This window comes from Aquarana catesbeiana, linkage group LG05 (genome assembly GCF_042186555.1).
Source record: "Aquarana catesbeiana isolate 2022-GZ linkage group LG05, ASM4218655v1, whole genome shotgun sequence".
NCBI lineage: Eukaryota > Metazoa > Chordata > Amphibia > Anura > Ranidae > Aquarana > Aquarana catesbeiana.
In genome coordinates this window covers 136,739,775-136,759,343 of record NC_133328.1, presented here as the reverse complement: position 1 = coordinate 136,759,343, position 19,569 = coordinate 136,739,775, and the positions used below count along the sequence as shown (strand labels likewise).

Sequence of the window (19,569 nt, the reverse complement as noted above, 5' to 3'; positions counted from 1 at the left end):
CCGGGTATAGCGCTGCCTTGAGTACCAATCTGGTACCCAACGCAAAGGAGACCTTGAGAGCATGACAGATACGACACGAAAATATGACCCATGGCGAGAAGTCTGCTGAGCACAGCAGGAGGGCTACTCTTCAGGATCCCTGATGACGGCTTAATGGAGTGCGTAGAAAATGAAGAAAGGCCTGTTGGGGACTACCAACAAGACGAAATGCTGAGTCCCAGCCAGATACGCCCTGATAGTGCTGTAGGCCGATATGAGTTGAAAGAGACAAAAAGCAAGTAGGAACTGGATGTTAACCATCAGGACTGGTCCGAGACCTGAGCCTACTGGTACTGGCCTAAGCACTGAGAAGGTTCCGGAATCCACTAAAGCCCCTGAGCCCGTAGAGGCCGCTGGAGCTGCCATAGGCTGATTTACCAATAGTTCTATACCATTGGCACTCCTGGCCGGACGTAGCTAGGAAGTAAAAAGGTAGTGTGCATTGGGACAGGAAAGAAACTGCAGTCCGCTGGGTAACCAGCTCTGCACTTGCGCTTGACGAGCAAGGGATCAGTAACTTAAAAAGCTGGGTTTCCTGCGCCGAAGCCGGGAAAGCAGTCCACTGCATAGGAATACTGCCATCGGGTCAAGAGTTGAAGCTAGCCGAATGTGGAAAAAAAAAAAAAAATGAAGCCTTGGGACGGACCAGGTTCTGGGAGAGGGTGAGCTACTTGATGAATTGATGAACAACGTGAGAAACATGAGAGACGAGAGTAACATTGGGGAAAACATGAGAAACCTGGGAAAACGAGAGAAACCTAAAAACTGTGAGTTGGCAGAGAAACGTAAATTGCGTGAGAAACGTAAATTGCGTGAGAAACGTAAATTGCGTGAGAAACGTAAATTGCGTGAGAAACGCAAATTGCGTGAGAAACGCAAATTGCGTGAGAAACGTAAATTGCGTGAGAAACGCAAATTGCGTGAGAAACGTAAATTGCGTGAGAAACGTAAATTGCGTGAGAAACGTAAATTGCGTGAGAAACGTAAATTGCGTGAGAAACGTAAATTGCGTGAGAAACGTAAATTGCGTGAGAAACGTAAATTGCGTGAGAAACGTAAATTGCGTGAGAAACGTAAATTGCGTGAGAAACGTAAATTGCGTGAGAAACGTAAATTGCGTGAGAAACGTAAATTGCGTGAGAAACGTAAATTGCGTGAGAAACGTAAATTGCGTGAGAAACGTAAATTGCGTGAGAAACGTAAATTGCGTGAGAAACGTAAATTGCGTGAGAAACGTAAATTGCGTGAGAAACGTAAATTGCGTGAGAAACGTAAATTGCGTGAGAAACGTAAATTGCGTGAGAAACATGAGTTCGAATGAAATATGTAAGCAGCGTAAGAACAGATGAGGAGACTTGCCACCGAACAAGCCAATTAAAAACGATCACCTCAATCTGGTAACCCATAGACGTGAAGGGTAACCTGCAGTGGAAGAACCTGGACAACCCAGCTGTGTAAAGGTGACCAGAGAACATTAGACAATCAGCCCATGACATAACACCCCTACTACCTGACAAGTATGAGGATGTGGGTGCAGACATGACAAGACCAACAGCGCATGAATGTGAACTAATGACAACACCACCCTACTGAATGCAGCAAGCCAGCCCGAGCAACCTGCAGCGCCAAGACAGGAAATTAAAAACAAACACTCAGGGCTAAAGTCCCCACAGACTGTGGTGGGTAGTAGTAAAAGGTGTAATGGTGAAGAGGATGTATGACGTATGAACTACAGGCGAGAAGATTGTGGGACGACAATCAATTAAAAACGAAACCTCAGCCTGTATGGGATCTGTAGACGTGAAAAATCCTCCATGCAAGCAATAACTAACGGAAAAGCAGTGAACGAAAAATAATGACATGAAGTGTGAGAAACACGAGTAACGTAAGGCACGTGGGAACACTTGAATATGCATGAGAAAACATAAATAGCATGACAAAAGCGAAAAATTGCATAAGAAAGCGAAAATTGCATGAGAACCTGTAAACTGCATGGAAAAAAACCCTAAAACTGCATGGAAAAAACCCTAAAACTGCATGAGAAATCGTAAACAATACGAGAAATCGTAATCGACATGAGAACTTAAAATTGCATGAGAAATCGTAAATGGCATGAGAACGTAAATGGCATTAGAAACCGAAAATGGCATGAGAAATCGTAACCGCCATGAGAATCTGTAAAATTTGTATGAGAAATAGTAAACTGCATGAGGAATCGTAAATTGCCTGAGAAAACCGTAAAATCGCATGAGAATGTAAATTGCATGAGAAACCGTAAATCGCACAAAAAAGCGAAAAATGTCATAAAGCGTAACTACATGAGAAAGTCGTAAAATTGCATGAGAGAGCCCTAAAACTGCATGGAAAAAACGTAAAATTGCATGAGAAAACATAAATTGCATGAGAAAACCGTAAATCGCACGAGAAAGTAAATTGTGTGAGAACCGTAAAAAGCATGAAAAAAGCGAAAAATTTCATAAAGCATAAAATTGCATGAGAAACTACATGAGAGACCCTAAAATTGCCTGCGAAACAACCCTAAAACTGCATGGAAAAATCGTAAAACTGCATGAGAAAACGTAAACTACCTGAGAACGTAAATCGCATGAGAATGTAAATCATACTATGATGTGGACGTCCCTAATGCGTGAGAAAAGTGTCCAACCTAAACAAAACCTACAATACATACCTAACTGCTAGGGAACCACCAAACAGAATCCTGAGCACCCTGCTGCAATGTGGAAAACCACTATAGAAGGAAACAAACAGGAACGTGAGGGTAGTTTAAAAATACATATACCTTCTTTCACCAGAAATATTTGACACGACATGCTCAGGATACCAGAGAATAGCGGCTGGCGAGAATGTTATGATGCCACGGAGCAGAGCCGAGGCCGGGGGTCCCTGATTGAGCTGCCCCTCAACCCACCAGAGACCCCCTCACAGCCTCAGTAAGGATCTGATGTCCCCTGACAGAACCACATATGACCCCTCAACCCACCGCCCCCTACGCACACCCCACATGTCCAACTGAACCCTGAGCGAGGTGACAAAGTAGGGAAGCCGTCACTCCCCTTACTAGTGCCTCTGCCGTGCCAGAAGCTGCAGACAAGCGCTGACAATGAAGTAGCCGAGAAGCAGGAGGGGACATCAGAAGCAAGGCACCGCATGAGAACAGAACCCGGAAGTGACGTCAGAGTCGCCCGGAAAAGACGTGCCTACACAAGATCCTACGACCACACGCATGTGTAAGCACTCAATGCTCACCCTTTACATACACAAAGGCTTACCCCAGAGCCGACATGCCCCCTGCAAACAGGCTGCCCCTAGCCCGGCACCTGAGCGGGACGGGTGGCATCTGATGTGGATCCTCCGTTGATGCCACCCGCCCACACCTACCGGAACCGCGACCACCGGTAGAGAGAAACCAACGAGAACCTTGCAGCCGACCGTGCTGCCGCCCTGCAAGCCGAAACAGGAAGTGATGTGCCGTGACCTGCCCTAACCCGGAAATTACATGTCGGCTCACACTAGATCCTACGACCACAAGGAAGGAGGCAAAGGTGGGCAGGCTTTATGCAGCCTGACTCCTCCAATTACAGGCTGACCTGTGGTCAGCCTTACACTTATCCACACAGAAGCCGGAGATCACCCTGGGGGTCCTACCAATTACGGTGGCGAGAAGACCGCTGAGGATATACCCATACGCACATTGCCCCTTTGGGGTGATTGGATCTGGTGAGTGGGGACCCTTGAGGGGGAGCACAAAAGTCACCAAGAACATTGAGAGCACTTCAGTCACGTTTTTTTAAGAATTTTTTTCACGATTTCTGTAGAAATCTTATATAATTTATGGACTGGTATATGAACACTACACGATCCTGTTTGGCGTTATGTTCATGGATTTTTTTAACTGTTTGCAGTTTATGGCCTTGAACAGCTTAATTTATGTATTGTTTGACGGCATATCACCATTTATTTATAGGGGACTATTATAGTTATTTAGTTTCACTCCTATCCATTAGCTTGGAAGGAACCATATGTTAATCTGCATGGTATCCATCACGGTATACTTTATCACACAGAGAGGCCTACGTATCTGAACACTTGAGTGATGGTATTTATATTTTTAGTTTTCACTGGTTATTATTTTTTGTAACTATCACAGAATTGGGTTTAGGTGGGTCACGCTCACTAGTAGGGCAGTAAGTTAGCCCTCCCCTATGTTATAGTTGTCCATCCCATTTATAAACCTATATAGGCAGCGCCATACCCCCTTATTGATTTATACTTGTAAATGAAAGGTGATTCTCTTTTCCAACTCTGCGTTTTTTTTTCCCTTCCCGTCTTTCAGGACAGCCACATTGAGAGACCTTGGCTCCTCCTCTTCCTGGGAAACACTGCGCCAGCCCCCATAAATTTTCACCTCCCCCTGCCAGCCTCAGTTGTTTGTGTTTCCCCCGGGTGGGAAGACACTGCGTCTGGAACCAGGCCTAAGCAGTCAGGGAGACTGGGGGCTATATTACTAAAATCCCTAACTAAAGAGACAGGGGTCTCTGGGTCAGCGGCAGGCTACATACCGGCCGCATCTTGTCCGCCGCCTCCACTTTACCGAGCGCTGGTGGAAGTCTGGGGGGGCCCTCTTTCACAGCCACAGGGCTGTTAGCAGGATACACCTCTGTCCCCCCTGTACAGGGTACAGGCCGCAGTGGAGCCGAGCGGGCCGGACGGCGGGTGACGTCATTTCCGGCGGGGGGGGGCGGAAGTGTGTCCTTTGACCCGCGGCTTCCGGTTCCGGGTCGTGCGGCGCTGATAGAGGGCCGGGCACAGGCTGGAGAGGAGTTTGTTCACAAAAAAGACTCCACAGGCTGCCCACCAGCATGTCGGAAGCAGATGCTCAGACGGCGCTCAGCGATGCCAGCTCCAGCCAGCCTAAGGTAAGGGTACCCTGGGGAAGGGTTCCCCCTCTACCTAGGCTTTCCCTCCCCCCTTAGGGTTCCTGTATGGGGGGGGTGGGGAAGAAACCCCTCTAGGTGGGCAGAGGGGGGGGGGGGGGGGAGACCAGGTCCCTCAGTTGTAAAGGAGGGACTTGAATCTCCCCAGGATTGTATTGCTGTGTCAGGCTGTGTGGGGATATTGATTGGTATTTGGTTTTTTTCTATGTTTTTCAGAAAGCTTCTGAGAAAAAGCCCCCACTTAGCTCTAAGAGAAAGTGTGCCTCCTGTAGGGACACCCTGGGGGAGGCTTGGAAAAAGGTCTTATGTAAAAACTGTATAGATGCTCTTGTTGACGAAAGAACTTCTGAACAGGAGTCAGGGTTAGCAGCATCAGTTAAGGAATTATCTTCAACCTTCCAATCATTTAAGACCCTGTTTGAAGGGTTACAGGTTCCCCTTAAACCCTCACCTGCATCTCAGAATACAATCCCATGTTTAGCACAGGACTCTGCATCTTCCCAACCAGGGACCGCCACCTCAGCTGAAGTGGCAGGCACTTCCAGAGAGGAAGCAAGGGAGGAACCTGACAGTGCTACCTCCGGGTCTCAGGACGACTCGGAGGAGGAGAGTAGGGAGGGGGAGTGCAGGAAGCCCTCAAGGTACAAGTTGTCCCTTGATGAGGTAGAGGACCTCTTAGGGGCTATCCACACTACCCTGGGTATCCAGGAGGATAAAAAGACCCTATCTCTCCATGACCAAATGTATAGGGGCTTGAAAGAACAGAAAAGAAAGGTATTTCCTGTTCATGAGGTCCTAGTAGAAACGGTCAAAAAAGAATGGCAGGATCCCGAACGAAAACCCTTCTTTTCTGGGGCCCTAAAAAGAAGATTCCCTTTTTCGGACAATCCTGCCTCAGTCTGTAACAAAAACCCCAGATTGGACGCAGCATTCTCGCAGGTGTCCAGACACACAGATCTGGCCTTCGAGGATCTGGGAGCTCTGACAGATACCATGGACAAGAGATTAAATTCCCTGTTAAAAAAGACCTGGGAATCAACTCTAGGTAATCTGAAACCAGAGATGGCAGTCACGGTGGTGGCCCGAAACCTCGAGCACTGGCTTACGCAAATCCAGGCTCATATTGAGGCAGGTACGGCTACGGAGACTATTTTAGCGTCCTTTCCAACTATATTGAGAGGCGTAGCATACATAGCGGATGCTTCGGCAGAGTCAGTGCGCATGTCAGCCAGGACTGCGGCACTTGCCAACTCAGCCAGAAGAGCTCTCTGGCTCAAAACGTGGCCAGGCGACAATGCATCAAAGGTCAAGCTGTGTGGCATTCCGCTGACTGGTGATCTGCTCTTCGGCCCAGGTCTAGAGACAGTATTAGACCGTACCGCTGATAAAAAGAAAGCATTCCCAGTTAAACGAAAATCCCCAAATCAACCCAGGAAAGGGTTTCGTCCACAAAAGAGTAGGCCTCCCAAGTCACAGGGGAAAAAGACTTGGAGCCAAAGGGGTAAGGGCAAAGGAGGTGCGATTTTTCGCCCTCCTGAACAGCCCAATAAGACCCAGTGACTCAGGGGTCACAGTGGGGGGAAGATTGGGAGCCTTCCTTCCACAATGGGAAGTAATCTCCCCCAATCAATTTATACTGGGGATCATACGAAGGGGGTATTGTCTGGAATTTACAAAGCCCCCTCCACGTCGAAGCTTAACGCTTCTCCCCAAGTGTTTGGCAAAAGCAGAGGCCCTCCTAGGGGCATTAAGGGAACTAGAACATCAGAATGTGGTGTGCAGAGTTCCAAAGGAAGAAGAAGGGACAGGCTTTTATTCACACGTTTTCGTGGTGAGAAAGCCTTCGGGAAGTTACAGGTTAATTCTAAACCTGAAACCTCTGAACAAAGTGATTGTTTACAAAAGATTCCGGATGGAATCAATATTCACTGTCAGGGCGTTACTTCCCCAGGACTGTTACATGGTGTCGCTAGATTTGTTTCAATATTTTTATTTTATTTTCAAAAGAGAAGGGAAGGGGGACGTTGGGAAAACATTACATGTCGTTACAAGAACTTGTGGGACAGTAAAATACAGATGACCATCACGGTCATATTATGTATAACTTAATAAGGCTTTGGCATACATAACAGTGCAGTATAAAAAGTACAAACTCAGTCAATTGCTTTGAGCAAGGTGAACATAGGAGAGCCATAAATCAGGTTTAGATTAGTTTGTATGTGATATTGGGAGGGAGAGGCCCGCCACCCCAATTGGGTACTCACTGTGGCGGGACTCCACCTCCCCCAACATCTTTCTCACTAGAAAAAGCAAAGTGTCAAAAACCTATGCAGAAGGGCGGTGATGAAGACCTAGGCTATCAAATCCATGATCACCGCATTACATGACCGAGACGAGTCGGTGTCTACGAAAATTAAACAAGTAACGTTAGAAACTGATTATCAGTAGCAACTGAGATGGTAAATATACAAACAAATGAAATAGACATCGAGGAATCGGGGTGCCAGTAGGGTTGTGCTGGTTTGGGCTTGGGACGGGAACCGACTCAGGAGGATTCCCGTCCGAAGCCAGGTTATGATCCCTCGAGCACAGGTCAAAGCCTAATACCAATAATAAAGAGGAAAAGTAAGGTGAGAAAGGGAGGAGAGAAGTATAGAGAAAAGAAAAAGGGAGGTTGTAGAGAGATGGGGTAGAGGAGAAGAGGGTAGAGAGAGATGCGTAGGAGTCGACCGGGGAAGAGAGAAATGTCGATGTGTAAAAGCTCTAGGGGAAGAGTCAAAGTGAGACTCCAATGTATTTCGCCCAAGGTTCCCAAATTTGTTGGAATTTGGCTGAGCGGTCCAGGATCACACTTGCCATTTTTTCCTGGTGCATAATCCAGGAAATCTTTCTTTTGGCCAAGAGTGTGGATACTGTCGGTTTTTTCCAAGCTTTAGCTAGGGTGAGCTTGGCTCCTAGGATGATGAAGAAGATGAGGCGTTGTGTGATCCTGGAAACTTCTCTTACTGGGAAATTAAGGAGTGCCACTAAAGGCGACATTTGGATAGGCCTTTCGGCAATTCTACTAATCCAAAGGAAAATCTTGTGCCAGAAATGTCTGATTCTAGGGCAGGACCACCATGTATGGAACATATCACCCTTAAGGCCACATCCCCGAAAACAGAGGGGGGATGCTGAAGGGTAAAAGCGAGCTAATTTGGAGGGAACCAGGTACCATCTGGTTAGTACTTTCAGGTTGCTCTCCACTAGCCCCGAGTTCAGGATGCCTTTGTAGGATTGGGAAAAGTTCCTATGCCAGGTTTCCAGTTGCCAGCTTTGAGACAGATCTTCCTCCCAGGCTAGCATGTAAGGTGCCTTGGATTGCGCAGAGGATAAGGCTTTGTAAATCACCGAAATGCCTCCCCTCTGCTCGCTGGCCTGGCCACACCATAGTTCGTAAGGAGTCATTTGGGTACCATTCGGGAGAGATCTACACTTATTGTGTAAGTAGCTTGATATTTGGGAGAATCTAAAGAGTTCAGATTGTGGCATATCTAGATTACTGACACAAAAAGCTTTAGAGATTGGGCCTAATGGTCTAAGGAAGTGTCCTATTCTGTACATCCCCTTATCAAGCCACCATTTGAAGTCAGAAATATTGAGACCTGGGGGGAATTCGGGATTGTTAAATAAGTGCTGTAATGGTGCCATAGGGGATGATAATCTTTCGTTGCTTTTCAATCTGTCCCATAATGCAAAGGAATTTGACAACGTTGGGGAAAGAATGGAGGGTCTGAGTTTTCTTGGGCACCAAAGGAGGAAGTCAAGGGTGTGGAGGGGGACCGCTTGTCTCTCTATGTGAACCCAGTCAGGTTGTTCCCATCTAGAGTATACTGTGGATAGCTGGGCCAATTGTGCTGCTTGTAAGTACCAGATTAGGTTCGGTAATCCCATGCCACCTTCTGACCTAGGTCTAAACAGGGTCGCTTTGGAAAATCTGTGACCCCCTTTACCCCATATGTATTTAACAATGTTGGCTTGGAAGCGTTTTAGGCGGGTATTATCGATCGATATTGGAAGGGCTCTAAAATAGTATAGGATACGGGGGAGTAGGGTCATCTTTATCGTGTTTATTCTGCCTAGCCAAGACAGGGACAGCCTGGACCAATGCATGAGGTCCTCCTCCAGTTTTTTGTAGAGAGGAGGAAAGTTGGCCTGATACAGAAGTTCAGTTTTAGGAGTTAGCCGAATCCCTAAGTAAGGGATGGAGGAGTTACTCCACGAGAACCGGAAGCTATCCCTGAGTCTGGCCAGGAGAGGTTCCTGAATATTGATATTTAACGCCTGGGATTTGTCGTAGTTGACCCTGAGGCCTGAGATCCGTCCAAAGTCATCTAGGAGACTGCATATATTGGGGAGCGAGGTTAGTGGTGATGTTACAAATAGTAATATGTCATCCGCAAATAATGCGCATTTATGGCACCGGGAACCACTTTGAACACCTTGAATGTTCGGGTTGTTTCTGATGGCTATTGCAAGAGACTCGATCGCTATGGCAAAGATCAACGGGGAGAGTGGGCACCCCTGTCTTGTACCTCTGGATATGGGGAATGAGTCCGAATAAAACCCTTGCAGACGTACCTGAGCTGAGGGAGTTGAGTACAGTGCGTGAATGATATTGAGAAACGAGTCCCCAAATTCCCATTTTTTAAGCAAATGGAATATGTAGGGCCATTGGACAGCGTCAAAAGCTTTTTGAAGGTCCAGAGAGAGTAGGCAACCCTGTCTGGATGGGCCCCCATCCCAGTTGGAATTAAAAAGGGAAATTATATCAATTGCTCTGCGGGTTTGATCGGGACCCTGCCTCCCCGGTATGAAGCCCACCTGATCTTTATTAATGTATAGGCTAATGAAGGAGGCTAGGCGGTCTGCAAGGATCTTAGTCAGGACCTTCAAATCATTGTTAATGAGCGATATTGGTCTGTAGTTGCTAACCGAGCTTGCGTCTTTATCCGGCTTAGGGAGGACCGTGATGTAGGCTGTGTTAAGTGAGGTATCGAGAGTATCCCCCGTCCTAAGAGCATTGAAGAACCTAGCCATATAAGGGGCGAGCAAAGTGGAGAATGATTTGTAATATGGTACGGAGAAACCATCAGGGCCGGGGGCCGACTGTGAATTCAGGTTTTTAATGACCGCGCAAATTTCCTCAGCTGAAATAGGGGAATCTAGTTTCCGGCGGTGTCTTGTGTCTAATTTAGGGATCTGTAAATTATTTAGGAAGAGGTCCATTGCCTCCGGAGAAGGGCTATTTCCACTACTGTATAAGGTTTTATAAAAGGTTTGGAATTCCCCCATGATCCGTTGAGGATTTTGGGACAAAGTGCCACCCTGAATCTTGATCTTTGGTAAGGCCGGAGATCTAAATTTCGGGGATAATTTACTTGCAAGCATAGGACCTATTCGATCAGCGTTACAATAAAATTTGTTTCTGTTCCACCGAACCCATTTTTCAGCCTTGGTAGTTAAGGCGAGATTCAAGGCCGTGCGTGCTGCGTCTAGCTGAGCGATAGGAACAGCATTTCGATCTGCTTTGTGTCGCTTTAACAAGGCTGTGAAATCCCTATCCAGCTTTTCAATGTCAGATTTGTTTTCCTTATTGACTTGAGAGGCTAGTTGGATCAGGTGACCTCTAATTACTGCCTTGTGGGCTGCCCAGAGGCACGAGGGACTAGTATCTGGAGTATCATTATTGAGAAAATAGTTGCGAATGTGAGTTTCGATTGTTTTAGTTCTAATCGGATCACTCAAGATGGACTCGTTGAGCCTCCACCTCCGGACAGGTTTATGTCCTCCGGGGCGTTGAAGCACAAGGATTACCAACGAGTGGTCCGACCAGACTACATCTTTGATATGTGCCTTGTGTGCTAGTGGAACGGAGGCAGGGGTTATAAGGATGTGGTCAATTCTCGCAAAAGACCTATGGGGGTTGGAGAAATGCGTGAAGTCTCTCAGCGTAGGATTCACTTCCCTCCATATGTCAATGAGGCCCTGCTGGAAGATAAGTTTAGCTATGCGTAGACTCTGTTTCGTCGGTCTGGTGAGGCGTTTGCTTGGGGGACGAGACTTGTCCAGACCCTGGTCAAAGGCCGAGTTAGAATCGCCTCCGTAGATCACTGTGCCCTCCAACAGAGGCGCTAGAGTTGCAAACATTGTTTGAAAGAAGGCGTACTGGCCTCTGTTGGGGGCATAATACGAGATTAGAGAGTAGAGACGGTCATCCAAGTCCCCAATCAAGAGGATAAAGCGCCCGTCAGGGTCCCTGAACTCAGATTTGGGTGAGAATTTGCATTTTTTAGAAATGAAGATACCCACCCCCTTCGTTTTATTTTCAGCATTGGCAAGTTTGAAGAATGGGAATTTGGAGTGGATAAAGGAGGGGTTGAAACTTCTGGGAAAGTGAGTTTCCTGCATAAGGATCACGTCTGCTTTTTGGGAATGCAAGTATTGGAAGACCTTGCGCCTCTTGGAAGGGGAGTTCAGACCCTGAGCATTATGGGACACTATTTTGAGAGGTATATTAACTGGTGTGTCATCAGCCATCGGGCAGAGGTAGGAGCAAAGCTGGGTAACCTACAGCACTTACCCACTGGTCTCCACCGGGTCTCAGGCATCTCAATCGACAGGCCGAGCATGGTGAGGGGATCAGAGGATGTTCGAGGTGAGCTCCCCGGTCGACTCCTGTGGTAAAAAGTATGAAAGCGTAAGTGTGGAGAAGGGGAAAGAAAAGACAAGAAGGAGAGACGGGGAGCAAGGGAGATCCCCGGAGAATGGAGGGGACAGTGTCCTCCAGCAGAAGGTGTGATTCACATAAGAATCCCTCCAAGGGGTAGGGATTTACCCTGTCCAATGGCATTTGGGGTACCAAATCCACTGGACAGAAAGGGGGGCATGAACACCACCCCAGCAGAGGGACCGCCTAATAGGGAAATTAGAATATCTATCTTGAAGAAGGCACTTGAACCTACAGATACACCTTAACCCCCAGCAAAATACGCTTTTGCATGAAAAAAAAAAAAAAAAAAAAAAAAAAAGGTCCGGGGGAGAAAGTGAACTGACCAAAAAACCATGAAAGCGTTTAATAAACAAATATTAAAATTGTGTGAATGAACCTGGAGTAACAAGGGGTAACGGGGAGTATGCCTCATCCAGCCGAGAAGAAGCACTGCCGAGGGCTCCCCCACAGTCAGCATAGCCGCTATAGGGAAGCTCCCAGGAGTAACCTGGATAGACTTTTACTTGCCGTCCCTCCTCCCCACTGGAACCGGCACAAAGCTATGGAGCAGTAGTACGGAGACCATATATCAGGAGAAAATAGAGTTAACCGCGTCTCCAAGAGTTGAGTCCCCTGAGATCGCCTCAAGAGAGGCGTGAGGGTGTTCCAATTTGGCACGCATCCCAGGGGCCACATATGTGGAGATTCCCACCCCACAGCCAGCATCTGAAGGGGGGAAAGAAAAAAAAAAAAAAAAAAAGGGGGGAGAGAGAGGAAAAGAAAAAAAAAAAAAAAAAATAAAAAAAAAAATTTCTCTCTCTCTTCTCTTTCGCCCCTCCCCCCTCCTCAGGGTCAGTGGACCTCAAAGGAACGATACGTCATGGGCAAATAGAGGACTGAGAGTCATGGAGGATTCGTTTCCTTGGACTTCTTGGATCTCGTCTTCTCCCAAACCGGATTCAGAGGACTCGTGGGCAGGTGTCTCTTTGCAGAGTTGGATTGAGGTCCTGATTGGCGTGCAGTCGGGTCTTGGGTGATGAGGCCCAATTGTAGGAAAAGCTTTTCTCCTTCCTGTAGGGATCCGAAGGTATACGCCTTGCCTTTGTGAAGCAGTTTAAGTTGAAATGGGAAAAGCCACCAGTATTTGATTTCTCTATCCATCAGGATTTGAAGGAGTGGTTTAAGGGTTCTCCTTTTTTGTATAGTTGATTGCGATAGGTCAGCAAATATTTGCAAGCGGTGTCCTTGAAAGACTATTTCAGACATGGATCTAGATTTCCTCATGACTTCTTCTTTGATGGAGAAAAAATGTGGTTTTACCACTACGTCTCGGGGTAGACCGTCTGATCTGGGGGGCCTGAGAGCTCTGTGGGCTCGATCTAGTTCAAGTTTGTGCTGTGGAGTATCCGGGAGCAAACCCTGTATGAATGATTTTATAGTTTCAGGGATGTCCTTGTAGGATTCAGGGAGCCCCCTGACCCTAAAATTGTACCTTCGATTACGGTTTTCAAGGTCGTCAATTTTAGCATTGGCAGTTTCTAGTTGTTCCTGCAAGGTCTGGATACAGGCAGTATTTTGGTTTGTTCTAGAAATAGTGGATTCCAGGTTAGATTCTATGATTTCCATGCGATAGCCTATGTTCTGAAGATCTGCTTTAATGTCACTTGTGATTTTGTGTGCAGTGTTCTGAAGGCCTCTGTCTAGTAGTTCTGCAAACTTTGTGAATAAGTCTGCCACTGTGACCGGCTGGAGCAGGCCTGGATCCCCCTGCTGTATTAGCTGGTGTGACTGGGGAGGGCCTGCATCCATTGGGGAGAGTCCCAGTCCTGCTAGGCTGTGGTCTAGGAGGGATGCAGTGGACGCTGGAGAGGCTGGGATCGAGGGATTGTTACCCTCAAGAGACTCTGGCTGAAGCAAGGAGGGGGATGCTTCGGATGGGGGGTATGGCTGATAGGCCGCAGAGCTGTGAGGAGCGGTCGCCATCTTGGCCGTCTCGGTCAGCGGTGTAACGGCTTCAAAAGCCGGCTTCAGGTTCCGCCTTACCGCTCCTGCGTACATCGGGGGAGTCCCTGGGGATTCAGGAGACCGTGTGGGGTGTCGGCGAGGTTCGATCGCCGGTCCAAGTGCCGCTATTCGGTCCGGTCTGTTGAGGTGGGACGGAGCTCCCGGACTAGGCGTCCATCTTAGGTGCCTCCGCGCATGCGCCCCTTGGTGTCGCTAGATTTGAAGGACGCCTACCTCCACATCCCCGTTGCGGAGGCCTTTCAAAAATTCCTACGCCTGGCAGTAAAGGTGGAAGACGAAACTATTCACCTACAGTTTCAGGCGCTGCCATTTGGCCTATCCTCGTCACCCCGAGTATTTACGAAAGTCATGGCGGAGGCCATGGCCTTTTTGCGAATCAGGGGGGTATCAATTATTGCCTACCTAGACGATCTTCTTCTCTTCGCACCATCCTCAGAACAACTAATCAGGGATTTGGAACTCACAAAGACAACCCTGAAAGAGCTAGGATGGCTGCTAAATCTGGAAAAGTCCAGCCTTATTCCAGCTCAACAGATTTCCTATCTGGGATACCTGCTGGATTCTACTCGGCTAAGAGTTTTTCTCCCACCAGAAAAAATTCTGAAGCTAGATCAAGCAGTAGCATGCCTTCAGAGCAGTCAGCAGGTAACAATACGGGTGGCTATGTCAACCCTCGGCCTGCTGACTTCTGCCATCCCGGCAGTCCAGTGGGCAGGCCTTCACTTCCGTCCCCTGCAGGCACTGATTCTAAAGGTGTGGGACCACAGCCAGCAGTCTTTAGACACGCTGCTTTCTATCCCTCCTCGGGTCAAAAGGTCCCTCTGGTGGTGGAAGAAGCAGATAAATCTGTCTCAGGGGCGCCTGTGGATCATTCCAGTCTCCAGAGTGATTACTACGGACGCAAGTGGCAGAGGCTGGGGGGCACATCTGGGATCCCAGTTGGCGCAGGGGACATGGAAGGAAGAGGAGCTCAAAAGGTCCTCCAACTGGAAAGAACTAAAAGCAGTAGGACTGGCACTCACAGCTTTCAGGGAAGACCTACTGGGACAACGTATCCAGGTACGGTCCGATAACTCTTCGGCCATTGCTTATATAAACAAGCAAGGTGGCACGAGAAGCGGGGTGCTGTTAAGCCTAGCCACAGAGGTTCTGGGCTGGGCAGAGGCCAATGCTCTGTCCCTTTCAGCAGTGTACTTAAAGGGGAAGGAGAATGTAGTGGCCGATTTTTCTCAGCCGAACACAGCTGAGAGAGGCGGACTGGGTACTCAATCAGGAGGTGTTCGACCTCATAGTCAGGAGATGGGGCCTCCCAGAGGTAGACCTATTTGCCTCAGGAAGCAATACAAAGTCCCCATACTTCTTTTCTCTCAGCAGATGGGAGAACGCGTTAGGAGTAGACGCTCTGACACAAAGTTGGCACTTCAGAGTTTGCTACGCCTTCCCACCCCCGGTGCTTCTGCCAGCAGTTCTAAGAAAATTCCAGGTAGAAAACACCACACTAATTTTAGTGGCTCCGTACTGGCCCAAGAGAGCTTGGTTCTCGATTCTCGGGCAGTATGCGGCGGAACCGCCCTGGCTCCTTCCGTCCAGGAGGGATCTCCTGTCGCAGGGCCCAGTTCTCTGCCCCCAGGTAGCCCGCTGGAACTTAGCTGCTTGGCTTCTGAAGAAGAGATTCTAAGAAGCAAGGGCTTTTCAGATCAACTGGTAGCCACCCTCCTCGATAGTAAAAAGGAGGAGACGCGCCAAATCTACCAAAAGGTTTGGGGGCGTTTTAAGGCTTGGTGCCTAGAAAACTCCTTTAAGGTGCAGAGCCCTATAGCAGTCCTGGAGTTTCTGCAGTGCGGGGCTGTTAAGGGGTTAGCCATCAGTACCCTTAAGAGCCAGGTTTCAGCACTTAGCACATATCTTGAAAAATCCCTGGCCACCAACGCTTGGGTGGTCAGGTTTTTCAGAGCCCTGGCAAGACAAAGACCAGTGCAGGGTCCTTCCTTCCCTAAGTGGGATCTTTCCCTGGTCTTGCAGGTTTTGACTGAACCCCCGTTCGAACCTTTAGAGGAGTGTACTCTAAAGGACCTAACATATAAAGCTGTTTTTTTGGTGGCTGTAACCACAGCCAGGAGGGTCAGTGAGTTAGAGGCTCTTTCAATTAGACCCTCCTTTTGTGTTGTATTTCCGGATAGAGTCGTTTTTAAGACTGATCCGGCTTTTCTTCCGAAGGTGGCTTCAAAATACCATAGAAGCCAAGAGGTAACTTTACCAACCTTTTGTCCTAATCCCTCAAGTGAAAGGGAATTCAGGTTTCACACTTTAGACGTCAGGAGATGTATCCTACGTTATTTGGAGCTGACAAAGAATTTTAGAAAGTCAGATTCTCTCTTTATTTCTTTTTGCGGAGCAAGAAAGGGACAGAAGGCGTCTAGACGCACCATTGCCAGGTGGCTCAGAATAGCTATTAGTCAGGCCTACAGGCTAGCAGGTAGAGAGGCCCCCATGGGAATTAAAGCACACTCTACCAGAGCTATGGCGGCTTCACAGGCGGAAAGAGCTGGAGCAACGCCAGAGCAGATTTGCAAAGCAGCCGTATGGTCTAGTTTCACTACTTTTGTGAAACACTACAGAGTGGATCTGGTATCAGCAAATGAGCAATCCTTTGGGCGAAAGGTATTGCAAGCTGTTGTCCCACCCTAACTGGTAAGTGCTTGTCTATCCTCTCAATGTGGCTGTCCTGAAAGACGGGAAGGGAAAATTAAAGTTACGCTTACCGGTAACGTCTTTTCCAGTAGTCTTTCAGGACAGCCCTAGTACCCACCCGAGGTTTTGGGGGGTCTTGAGGAAGACCTAAAAGAAAAAAGGGCACAATAGTAATATGTGATGGTATGTTATTAATGTGTGCTTGCGTCTCCCCAGCTAACCGGAGGTGCTCTAGAAAAAACTGAGGCTGGCAGGGGGAGGTGAAAATTTATGGGGGCTGGCGCAGTGTTTCCCAGGAAGAGGAGGAGCCAAGGTCTCTCAATGTGGCTGTCCTGAAAGACTACTGGAAAAGACGTTACCGGTAAGCGTAACTTTAATTTTTTTTTTTTGTTTTTTTTTTAATGATTTGATGGATGTTATAAGTTGCACTGAGTAAATACGGCTGGATAAAACTGTCTTCATTTTCAGGCTGCAAAGCAACAAAATGTTGTTTTAAAGGGGGGTGATTCTTTTCTATACCCACTGTATGAATAATTTGGCAAATTTAATAGAATAGAAATAGTTTTAAGCATATAAATGATATGGGTTTTATGTATCTATACGTGTGTACAGTAAATGCAAGCACTTGAATAGACCATTTCATGCATATAATTTTTTTTTTTATTTAAGCTTTGTCTGCCTGTGCCAGTAAGTTTCTCTGTAGATGATCAGTAGACTCTTTATGGCTGTGCACATGGTACCCTAAACATTACTTTAAGGATATTTGGTTTGTTTTACAGATTTCTTTTCTGTCTTTCTTAGGAAGAAAATCCAGCTTAAATCGGCCAAGAACAGATGATGAAAACTCTGACACAGAGACTACAGACAACATTAACTGTTTTAAAAATGTGTCTGTGAGACGCCGTGCTTCTAATTTAGATACGTGCATAGAAGAGCCCTCTATGGGTAATCTACTGGTAGGAAATTCTACCTTGAATTTTATGATTGACGTTCCTGAATCGGAACCCATTGTCCCTGTGGAAGATAATTTAAATAAGAACAGCAATGATCAATGGATGGATGCTTATATGAGCCAAAGTCCCTTAAAAGATGAAATTGTTCCATTTACAAAGCTATCTCAGATATCCAGTTCAACACCTGAGCCCAAACCAAAGCAAGTGTCCAAAGGCAAAAATGAGTTGCGTCCAGGACGAGAGAGAGCTAAAAAAGGCAGAGCGGAGGGAGGTGGTACAGTCCAGCTGAAAAAGCCTTGGGAAAAGCCAAAACCGAGGGCTAGATCCAAGAGTAGAGAGAGGGGTGCAAGCAAGTCAGGAGCTTCTAAAGACACAATGAACAGTTCTTTAAATTCAGGTGACGCGTATGACTTTGTCTTTGAGGAGAGCATACACGTTACTCCTTTCCGCCAAGGCAGACAAAGCAAAAATCCAGACGAAAACGAAGAGTCAGAGGAAAAGAGTAGTACCAGTGAGGAAGAACAAGAATCGGATGACAGTTTATATCTGCCTTCTAGGGAAAAGTTAAGACATCAAAGCAATGAGAAAAATACAGCTTCACTTCCTTTAAGGCCCAGATCTAAAAGAAGCAAAGTACAGAAGTCAGCTGAGAAGAAGGAAAATAGAAGCGGTGATCGATTTAAACAAGGTTTGTGCTTTTTGCAACAACAAATTGTCACAATTGGGTATATTTAAAATATGGAAGGCACTTCTTAATGTCAAAGCACTTAAATTGAAAGCCTAACACTATTAACATTCCCTCCTACCCACCTTTCATAACCTGTGTTAGGGAAAAAAAAAAAATCTGTTTTACGCTATTTTATTTTTATTCAGTCTAGTCATGTGAGCCTGCAGCTCCAGCTCCCCTGTGTAAGGGAATGCTCAATCGGCTTTGTGTTCTGGGACCTGTAATGTCGCCCAAAAACCTCCATAGCCCAGCTGTTGGTGCTCCCTTTACCCTGTAGCAGCTGCTCACTGACACAGGGAAGTTGGAGCTGCAGGATCACCTGGCCAGCACAGATTCAAAATGGCTAAGTATACAGAACCTTTTTTTTTTTTTTTTTTTTTTTTCCCCCACACAGGGTATGCATGATGGGTAGGAGGGGGGGGGGAAATGCTTTTAAGAATATTTGTTAATTTCTTTTCCACTTTAAAAGCTGAACTCCTCTCAGAACAATTGTAGGCTGAAAAAGTGATTTTCCTCCACCGTAGCAAAATCCTTGATCATTTGTCCAAGCTGTGCACGCATAAATACTTTTTTTTTTCAATACGTACGCTGACCAGAACAATCTGGTGTTACCATAGTAACATTGTACCACTCTGGGGAAGTGAGAAGGATTTGTTTTTGTTTTTATTTTTTTACACACGCTGATTATAGTAGTAAATTTCAATGCTATAAGCAAACATTTTTACTGAATTAAAGTGTATTCCCTATGTTTGGCCACAGCTCATCACATGGTACAGATGGGCTGTGATTGGCCCCGTCTGTACCATGTGATTGGTCAATCACGGCTAACACAATTTTACACAATGGATGTCATGGATCGAAGCCATCCATTTTTTACAACTGTCATGTAATTGGCTGTGATTGGCCACAGCAATCACATGGTACCGGCAGCAGGCTGGTACTCTGATCAGTCATCCACTGTGTCTGGTGAACATAGCGGGTGACAGATCGCACAGGAGCGCAGCACGGTGGGGCTGCACAAGGAGCGTTCTGGGGAGGGATGTCATGATGTCCACCCAGAACAATAGAGTTCCTGTCTGGCATTTTACAATGGCCCAGGCGGGAAGCAATTAAATATAGATGTGTCTAAAACGACAGATTTGAATACAATTTGAAAAAAACAAATGTGAAAAACCCTAGAATAATTAAAATGCCAAAACATGAAAAACTCTACATCAAAATGTCAAATGCAAAATGAGCCCCAAGATCTGATTCTTGTGAAATCTTTACAGGTACTTTTTTTGCACTTCTTTTTTACACAAACTGTCACCAGTGCAATGCAGAGTCGTCATATACTTGTTTGGCGGTGACCAGGGACACTGGTGACACGTGTGTGTGTGTGTGTGTGTGTGTAGATAGATAGCTATATTGCACTGGTGACAGTATGTG

General features: G+C 46.8%; 1 protein-coding gene across 2 annotated transcripts in view; it reads left to right on the top strand.

Moving 5' to 3' along the window:
• The window catches only part of SGO1 (shugoshin 1), an 82,447-nt gene that overhangs the window by 53,065 nt on the left and 9,813 nt on the right, over nucleotides 1-19,569 (top strand). For both annotated transcript variants that reach the window (XM_073630226.1, XM_073630225.1), the window contains exon 7: nucleotides 17,263-18,102. In XM_073630226.1, coding sequence (XP_073486327.1) covers nucleotides 17,263-18,102 — 840 coding nt within the window. The remainder of the gene's footprint in view (nucleotides 1-17,262; nucleotides 18,103-19,569) is intronic.